The following is an 8,945-nucleotide window of genomic DNA, read 5'->3' as shown; positions in this document are numbered from 1 at the left end:
CAAATGATCACATCTATTCACCTTAATTTTAGTGATAACAATTTCCAATGCTTGATGTTGGGTAACCAACATTGCATGAATTTAACATCTGTTCACCCTAATTTTAGGGATAACAATTCCAATGCTTGTTGTTGTGTAACCAATTAAAAGAGCATGAATTTAACACTCCAAGGCTCAAACAGGTTTGGCTTGGCCCAAGACCAGCCAACTATGTCAAAGCTCAATGGCCTCATCACAATGTATGTATTTTATCCACACTGTCATTTTGCTAGATTTATAGGACATGAGCCCAAAAATAAGGCAGATACAAAACTCAAGAGGCCACACCACATGAAACAGTGAGGATCAAAAATAAGGCCCCATCAACAATGTTTATTTGCCATCTAACCTGTCATAAACTCTCATATCCCTGTATGAAGGAAAACTACAAGTTTCAGCTTGATCCAAAACTTCTATGGCCGTACGAAGTTTTCAGCAGCAAGCGTTCAATCTCACTGTTTCTGATGATGTGGTCTACTTCAACTTTTTGAGCTAATACGCTAAAATGAGCTGTAAAAATAGATGGACATTATGAATAAAATACATACATTATGGTGAGGCCCACAAAGCTTTGACACCAGCTAGTAGGTTGGTGTTGGGGTCACCAGCACGTCCCATTTTCTTATTCTAATAGGTGGGGCCATGGTTTGGTAATCCAAATCACTGGTCCTTTATTTACATCCTGCATTCATGCCCTAGAAAATTCCCACCCCGGAGTAATACAAACACCTACATAAGAACTTTCTTTGGTTGAATATCCACTCTCCTTATTCCTCCTGTTTTAATGTTTATTCATAGGCTGAAATCTAAAAACTCAATTGTCTAATTGAAAACATTGTATAGTCGATCTACGGTGGGCCATTTTGCCATAAGAAATGGTCTAGATGTCGATACCATATTTCTGCTTGCCAGAAATGTAAATCTGTGTAGGATTGTATAAATCCTTAGCTAAACAAGTTTACGGGTGAACTCAGCAAGACTCAGCTGAATCACCCAAGTCCCTAATTACTTTGCTGAATCGGCCCTAGTGATAGATGGATTCTATGGCATGTATTGTTTTGGAGTATTTTGAAAAATATAAAAGAGAGGTGTCACCTTTTACTTTTCAAGTACAAAGCATTTCGTTGTTGCTTAGTAGTTTTTTGAAAAATATTTACATTATGCTCTTGCTCATGTGATGTATGTGCGCAATACTCGCAGGGGAAGAGTAAAGCTTGAATGGGTCCCTTCTCATTGAGTGGGATTTTTTTTTTTTTTAATTTTTTTTTAACAGGCAATAAAAACTAGCCTCTCATTTTCTTCTCTCTAGCTAGGCTCATAAATAAGGATGTATTAGTGAGTTTTGGTGTTGGATTTTTCCACGGCATGTACATTTCAGAGAAAACCAATCAATAACTAATTTTATGATGAAGATAAATTGTTGAAAGCTTGTGCATTGGTAGATTTTTTAACGGGCCATGAAATATCTCAAACAGAACATCTTGGCCCATGACTCATCCTAATAAGATCTGAGAGGTCGGTCACATCTTCCTCAGGAAATAACTACTCCGAATTCACAGGGCTCTCTGGACTCCTCTCAGAACTTCCTCAAATGCACAAGGGATAAAAATAGAAATAATTTATAATAAATTAATTGATGATTAAAAAAAAAAACAAAAAAAACAAAATTACAATCCTTTAAATAATAAGATCAAACCTAGGACAGTTTTATACTCAAACTTCTTAAAAACATTACTTACTATTTATAGATGGTCTCCGTTCCTAGACTTCATGTTTTTTGGCAAAAAATAGTAAGTGTTCAATTTGACCAAACCATGTTATTCTCTTACCTTTTCTAAGCCATTTTCATGTTGGGCACAACTCCTACGACTTAAAGGATCAAAAGTTATAATCAAACTAAAACTTACTATTTATGCTAAAAATGAAAATGAAAACTAAAACTTTTGACCGTCGTTATGAAGGAATCTCACAAATCTAGCCTGGGTGACCCGGCATAGCAAGGTTAGTTAGCTAAAGTAATTTCTCATATCCAAAATCATATATGATACATGGAAAAACTCATCCCAATTTGCAAGATATATCTATTTTAAAGTTTTGACGGTCCAATTCATGTCTGCCTCCGATTGGGCCTTCTCTGGCCCATCTTTACCATGAAAGTGTCAGCCAAAACTATGTTATAAATAGATTTGGCAATCAACAAATTAGGTATGTTCCATCTCTTTATTTATTGTTTTGAACTCGATCAGGGTCAATTGAGTCTAAGTTAACTTGAAGGCTGGCTTGACTCGAAACTCAGTCCAGTGAGATTTGAGCTGAGTTATTGCAAAACTCAGTCCTGGGCATGACTTCATAGCGACTCAGCAAGGCTCGTTGAGCCGACTCAGCCACTTGGTCCTCTTGGCATATGGGTTATGGTATGATGAGCCTAACCAATTAAGGTGCTACTCAATGAATTATTTTTAAATTCTATATTTAATATTTCTAATCCCTTTGTAACTATTTTAAATTACTAATTATAATATTTATATTTATATTTATATTTATATTTTTATTAAATGAACTATGGAAACATAGATGGATCGTCCCACCACAGTAGATTTGCAGGAGACCACCGAAGGGCCACCTTGTAGGTGGGCCACAGTCAACAAGTTGTATTAAGATCCTAGTCGTTGAATCAGTAGACTTCATGAATCATGATTCTGTAAATAGTGGCATGTAAGAAGACAGTACAGGTACATCTACGATGTTTGATCGTTGAACAATCTGGCCAGGCTGGGCCAAGATGTGGGCTTGAGGTGGCCCACTATCATTTAAAGATTCAGATCAAGGCCTGGCCCAGCCCACAGACAATGAATCAGGGCCCACATTAAAGTTTTTTTTTTTTTTTTTTTTTTGTTCGGCTCAAGTTGGACACATTTAGAACGGGCAGGGCCGTTCATTTAGTGGGCCCATAAATCAATCTAGGCTGGGCTGTATCTTTTGTACCTCTAGAAGAATTTCACTAAATGGGGAACGAAATCTTGGCCTTTCAAATTCATCAGATGATATTAACCGTTGATATTTTATTCTTATGTCCTGGCAGTCATATTGGATGTTTTTGAACTTAGAATCACTCAATTTTTGAGATATTCCATCAGAAACAGGACCTACAATTTGGACGGTCTGATTGATGTAGATGCAGCAGCTTTAAAACTCCCTGGAACGAGATGTCACTGAACTGCCTTCGGACTAGACTTGCGTATTGAATTTTAATCCAATGTTGCAAGGGGTAAAAGTTTTCTTTCAATAATCTAAACCGTTCATCTGGCAGAACCTTCTGTAGATTGTTATCCCAAAAAGATCTCCACCGTTGGGTGATTTTAGCACATAATTTAGGGACTTTTCCGTCAATTTTCAGGCCCCCAATTGGATGGTTAGGATCAATTGATGCGGATACTTGTAGTATAGCCCCTTTGTGATGCACGTTACGAGATGAATGGTCTGGATTGAAGAATGGTGGGCCCTACATGACGAAATGCACGGCCTAAACTGCCGGATACGTACCAAACAAAGCAGGGGGTCGTGTGGGTTCGGCTTTCTATCATCCAAATCTTCATGTGGTGGACCCCTTCACGATTTGTCATGCCCCTAACTGCCCATAGGCATTGGATATCGACTGGCAATCGATTTGACGGAGCAGATATTTGCTCAAAAGGTCCCTCGTCCCACCAAAGCAAAGGTGAAGATCTTTGCCATTAACTCGTGGACATGGGTGCACATGTGAATGTATCATTTAGACCTGGATTCAGTGAGGAGGTGGATTCAGTAGATACGGATACAGGTTTTCTAATACGAAAAGATTTGATTGAGTTGCATGGAGCTATTAGAGATATAAACTGGCTACTCTATCCAACAACTTTCTTGCTCCACCTAACAACCTTCAAAACATGCTTTCCTATCCATGCACTTGGCCTAATGAAATCTCGACACAACCAGGGTGGTTCTCTTAAATCCAGGGCTGGGAAAGATGCAACCTTGGGCAAGGGCTAGAGCTAGGTAGAATTCGACCCGATCCGAACCGAACTAAAGGCCTGGATCGGTGCAGATCGAGTAGGACCACTCAGATTCAATCGTACGCTGGATTGAGTTCGGATCGTGGTCAAACCAGACCGATCCGAAATCCGAACGAATCCTAACCTCTCTTTCTCTACCCAAAGGAGGCTGTGCACCCACCCATCTCTCCTCCTTTCTCTCCCTCTTTCTCTCCTGATTTCCTTCCTCTCCTTCCTTTTCTCCTCCTTTTTCTCTTTCTTTCTCTCCCGGTTTCCTACATCTACTTCTTTCTCTCATCCTTTCTTTCCCTCTCTCCCTAAACTCAACTCGATCCGACTCGATTCAGATCAGATCGAGTCAGCCTTACTAGACTCAGTCCTGAATCAAATCGAGTTCAGGTCAAGGTCTTGAAAAATCAAATCTAGTCGAGTTGAATCCAATCCAGTCCGATTCGACTCGATGCCCACCTTTAGTGAGGGCCCTACGTGGTAAGATTTGATTAGGCTACATGTTACTGTAATTAATAGCCTTACACCAAGTATGCTTGTAAGTAGTTCTAAGTAGATTACATGTGGATTGGGGCAATCAAATCTTGCCACGAAGCCGGGTATTTTCTGACTTCACCAAGTGGGCTCCATGTGACACCCATAGCCATAGCTCAAGTGGTAGACTGAGTGACAGATACCTGGTTTCAACACTGTAATGGCATCGATTCCTTAATTGGGGGTGGCTAACAGTGATGTGTGAACTGACAGTGGGGTGTACTAACAAGCTAACCAAAAAACAAAGAAAGAAAGAAAGTGTGGGCTCCATGTCTCACATTCCTACTTTAAAAAGGAACAATAGGGATTTGGTACTGTCCTGCTTGTACCCTCGTCGCGTGACTAGCCTAGTGGGCTTTAATGGAACGGCAGGTCGGAGTGGAAGATAAGGCAGGGGAGAGAATAATTTTCAAGCATGCCCGTATTTGAAAACAACCCGTTGTCCAATCAAATTTCACTACGTCAAGTGGCATTGATCATTGGTTACTCCACCTAAACCTAACTCCTCTACCATATCATTTATTGTCGGTGCACTAGACATGGATTGCCAACTACCACATCAACTAGGATGTCCTTGATGACTCTATACTGTGTGGCCCACCATCATGTTAAAATTGTGACACCAAAATTATCACTGGGTCTATTCATTTTTCTAAGCCTATATTATTTATGTTTCACATGCTAAAAAGGTTCAAATGTTAGTGGATCCTTGGAATGCTATTTTCGATATTTTACTCTAGAAATGATAGCTTTTAGGATTAATTATATTGGGGGTTAAGAGTGGGTTACAAATTTTATTTATTTGTTTATTATTATTATTATTTTTGTGTTTGTTGAGAGCATCCGAGAAGGTGGTAAGTTCTTTCCATGCATGTAATCTTCTTTGAATGATAGATTAATCATCACTTTGTGTTGTTGTTTTTTCCTGCAATAGTTTTTATGTAAAAATTGTGTGTTTGTTTGGATTTTCTTTTTATCTTTGTTTGTTTCGATTTAGATTAAGGTACTTTTGCACGGCCTGATTTTTAACAAGTGATGTGCGTGTTTTATCAATGTTGTCCATATGTTTTGCTGGCTCAATTTAAGATATAAATAAACAAATGAGGCAAATAAAAAAGCATAGGGGATGATGATGCCCACCATTGATTCCTTCCTTAAGGCCACTATGATTTTTATTTGCCATCAAAGATATAAATGAAGGAAAAACACAAATATGAGCTTAATCCAAACATGCTTTGGATTACTATAAACAGCTTTGGAAGATATGGTTGATCCAAAATAAGCTTTGAAAGATGAGGTATGAGGAGTAACTTTTATATAACTTTTAAACATGCTATTTACAAATTATATGTAACAATGGCTTGCTATTCAATCAAATTTTGTTATGTTCCAATAATATTCAATTTGTATTTTTTTTAAAAAAAAAAATTTTAAATTTCACATTGCATGTATTGATTGGCTACTCAGGATCTCCGTGATGACTCAACTTAGTCCCGGCACATGCACTAAAATTAGCTTTTAAAATGAATGGATGGAGTGGATAAAACACATATCATGGTGGGCCCCACAGAATTGGGTCACCTGGCACTCCATGCCCTGGAGATGCTACAATATGATAGGGCCATCTATCTACATTACAGGTTGCCTTATTATCCATCAACTTAGCTGTCCAACCAATGGTGTAGGAGATTTCAAAAATCATACTCATCTTAAGAACATAGCCATCACTTTTCTTTACCTTTCAGCATTTAATGTAGACCCTTTGCTGTTTTTCTTTCCCACCGTCCATTTGAAATCCAGTGTTTAAATGGATAGGGACATCTGATCTATGCGCATCTTGAATCAATTCCCGTCCATTGTGAGTCACACGAGATGGACAGTCCTGATTGAATGATAACTCTCCCACGTGTAACGTAGCCATCCGGATTCACAAAGCGAAGTTGCAAAAGCAATAGGAAAGAAATAAAAATAAAAACAAAAATAAAACACAACCATGCGCAGGTGCACTTTTCAGGTACTCGTCCGCCCACACGTGCCAATGCCTATACAAGATCCAAGCCGTTCATCTGCCACTCACCTGATGATCAATTTGGAAATTGCACACGTGTATCGAATTGGCATGTGTGGAAGGCAGAGTACAAGCAAAATTCACTTGTCAAGGTCCGAAAAAAGAAAAGTCCATGCCTATCTCCAATGAAAATCATCCACTGTATGTCACTTTCTATCACTTTCATGGGGTTTCTCTTTTTAACAAAGCATCCCAAAAACAACATCATATGAAACCGTATTGCATACAAAAGCTGCACTCTAACTTCCATTTGTATGTCTATACAACTGTTTTCCAATACACCCAAGAAAACAAAATTCGAGAGAGATAGAGAGAGAGAGAGAGAGAGAGATTAGCATGTGTCCATCTTAATGATCTTCAATCTCCTAACAGTAGTCAAAAACATGCTGCCAAAGACAAATGCAAATGGGTTTTAAAGGAGACATGAAAGGAGGAGAATATGAGAATCAAAGGAATGGAACAAATGGGTGGTATATGTGTTGTGATGCTTACTCCCAAGGAACATCCCCCACCAACATCCAATCACCTTCCTTGTCTTCATATGTCAATACATGGTTGTTCTTACCAGACATTCCAGCAAAATCAGGACCTGCATATCAGGTTGTTATTGAAATTAAAAAGGCCAAAAAGAGAAGCACCTTGATTATTAGATCATAACCATTGATTCACATATCCAAATGAATCAGGATTATCATGAGAAGAATTCTTGGGTCTTGATGCATCAAGACCCTATTCTATGTAAGTGAACCCATGGTTGGGAGATCCAGACCATTGACGTGGTGGGTCACACCATTGATTTGGGGTTGACCCAAAATCTTACATTTTCTTATTGACAGTGGTACCCATCAGATAGGCGATCGTGATCACCGAACCATGGGCCGAAGTTGTATGAAATGGGCTAATCAAAACACCATTCACAACTTGATCCAAAACTTGCAGTAATTCCTCTTATCATCAATGTCTGTAATTCACCAACCAATCTAAACCGTTGGATTCTCCGTTTAACACCTAATTCATGAACTATTTGATTGATCAAAAAGCAAAATCAATCGAGTTCTTGTAACCTCTCTTCATTTTCTACTTACTTTGAATATTTGTCCCAAACATATGTCGAAGAGCTCTCACTAGACTATCGTAGCTATCATGAGCAAACAGATCCAATTTCCTGCCGATCTGAACTCCTTCCATGTAAACCTTTACGAAGAATGTCGTTTGGTGCCGATGATTTACATTTTCCGTGATCATCCTCCTCAATGGCTTGCCCGGCAGCCAATCTGAGCATTGGTCCCTTATGCCCAAAGAAGGAATGATTGTGAGTGGCCAAGAATGAAATGAAATATAAATAAATCAAAATGATATATGAGTATGAGATGAATTATATATAAGCCTAGGCTAGATGATTTACATCTTAAAGTCTAGACAAGTGGGGCCCATTGCTTGGAAACAGAGGGCATTGATCTGTTGGGCTGCACCATGGATAGATTTTGCCCTTAACATGTAATCCCAACCATTCAATTGTACGTGGGTTGAAATTAAGGAAATAACTACAATAACGGTGGACTTTCACTGAAACAAGGCCAAAGATTCGATGACTAGGATCATCCAATCTTGGGGTTTTTGGAACATGACCAATCGACAGCGTGGCTTCATCAGAGATCAATATTGAAGAAGACGCCCATGATGCTATACAAATCTTCAGCCACCTAGGATCATTAAACATCCTCATGGGTATGGTTGAAAATTCTATAGAAAGGAGAGAGAGAGAGAGAGGGATTGTATATGTGTTGAAACATGAAATGGAGGAAGTTGTAGCATTGGTTTTGATGCATCTACCTTGAATTTGGAGAATTCTCAGGTTGAGAGGTTGTTAAGGTAAGTCCTAGCTTCAAATCAGTGCTGAAATTGCTCTTCAGTGTAGAGATAGAAGATGCACTGCTGTCTGTGGAAGAAGATGAGGAATTGCAATTCCTTCCCATTGAAAGAAACTGAGAGAGAGATAGAGATGGAGAGAGAGAGGAGCCGCCACCTTTAGTTATATCTCGAGGAGAGGGAAGTAAACCTACCGACTCGTTGGTATGAACTGCCGTTGGCGTGGCCGACATTGCCACGTGGCAGATGCGACGTGGTCCATCTAAATGGGTTTGGAGTATTAGCTAATCCGCGCCCGGCTGGGGACGCGGATTGGCTACTGACAGGTTCAGCAGCGAAATCGCTACTGAAGTGACGTCACCAATTTACGTGGGTCCCACCATGATGAATGTTTT

At 39.3% G+C, this 8,945-nt stretch overlaps 1 protein-coding gene across 1 annotated transcript; it reads right to left on the bottom strand.

The window, feature by feature from the left end:
* Positions 1-6,802: 6,802 nt before the first annotated feature.
* Positions 6,803-8,713, bottom strand: LOC131231625 (auxin-responsive protein IAA31-like). The gene is made up of 4 exons (XM_058227884.1): positions 8,515-8,713; positions 7,767-7,969; positions 7,174-7,270; positions 6,803-7,067 (listed from the first exon to the last, which is right to left on the bottom strand). The coding sequence occupies exons 1-4, from the start codon at positions 8,655-8,657 to the stop codon at positions 7,013-7,015; spliced, it is 498 nt and encodes a 165-aa protein (XP_058083867.1). The 5' UTR covers positions 8,658-8,713; the 3' UTR covers positions 6,803-7,012.
* Between the last annotated feature and the right edge of the window lie 232 nt (positions 8,714-8,945).

This window comes from Magnolia sinica, chromosome 17 (genome assembly GCF_029962835.1).
Source record: "Magnolia sinica isolate HGM2019 chromosome 17, MsV1, whole genome shotgun sequence".
Lineage (NCBI taxonomy): Eukaryota > Viridiplantae > Streptophyta > Magnoliopsida > Magnoliales > Magnoliaceae > Magnolia > Magnolia sinica.
Note: the sequence above shows the minus strand (reverse complement) of the source record. Positions and strands in the feature narration are given on the sequence as shown.

Coding starts and splice junctions, on each gene's coding strand:
- LOC131231625 (XM_058227884.1), bottom strand. CDS start 8,657: ATGGGAAGGAATTGCAATTCCTCATCTTCTTCCACAGACAGCAGTGCA. Junction 7,271..7,766: donor GTTTGGGACAAATATTCAAA/GTAAGTAGAAAA, acceptor CCTGATATGCAG/GTCCTGATTTTGCTGGAATG. Junction 7,068..7,173: donor GTGGGGGATGTTCCTTGGGA/GTAAGCATCACA, acceptor TGTCTTTGGCAG/CATGTTTTTGACTACTGTTA.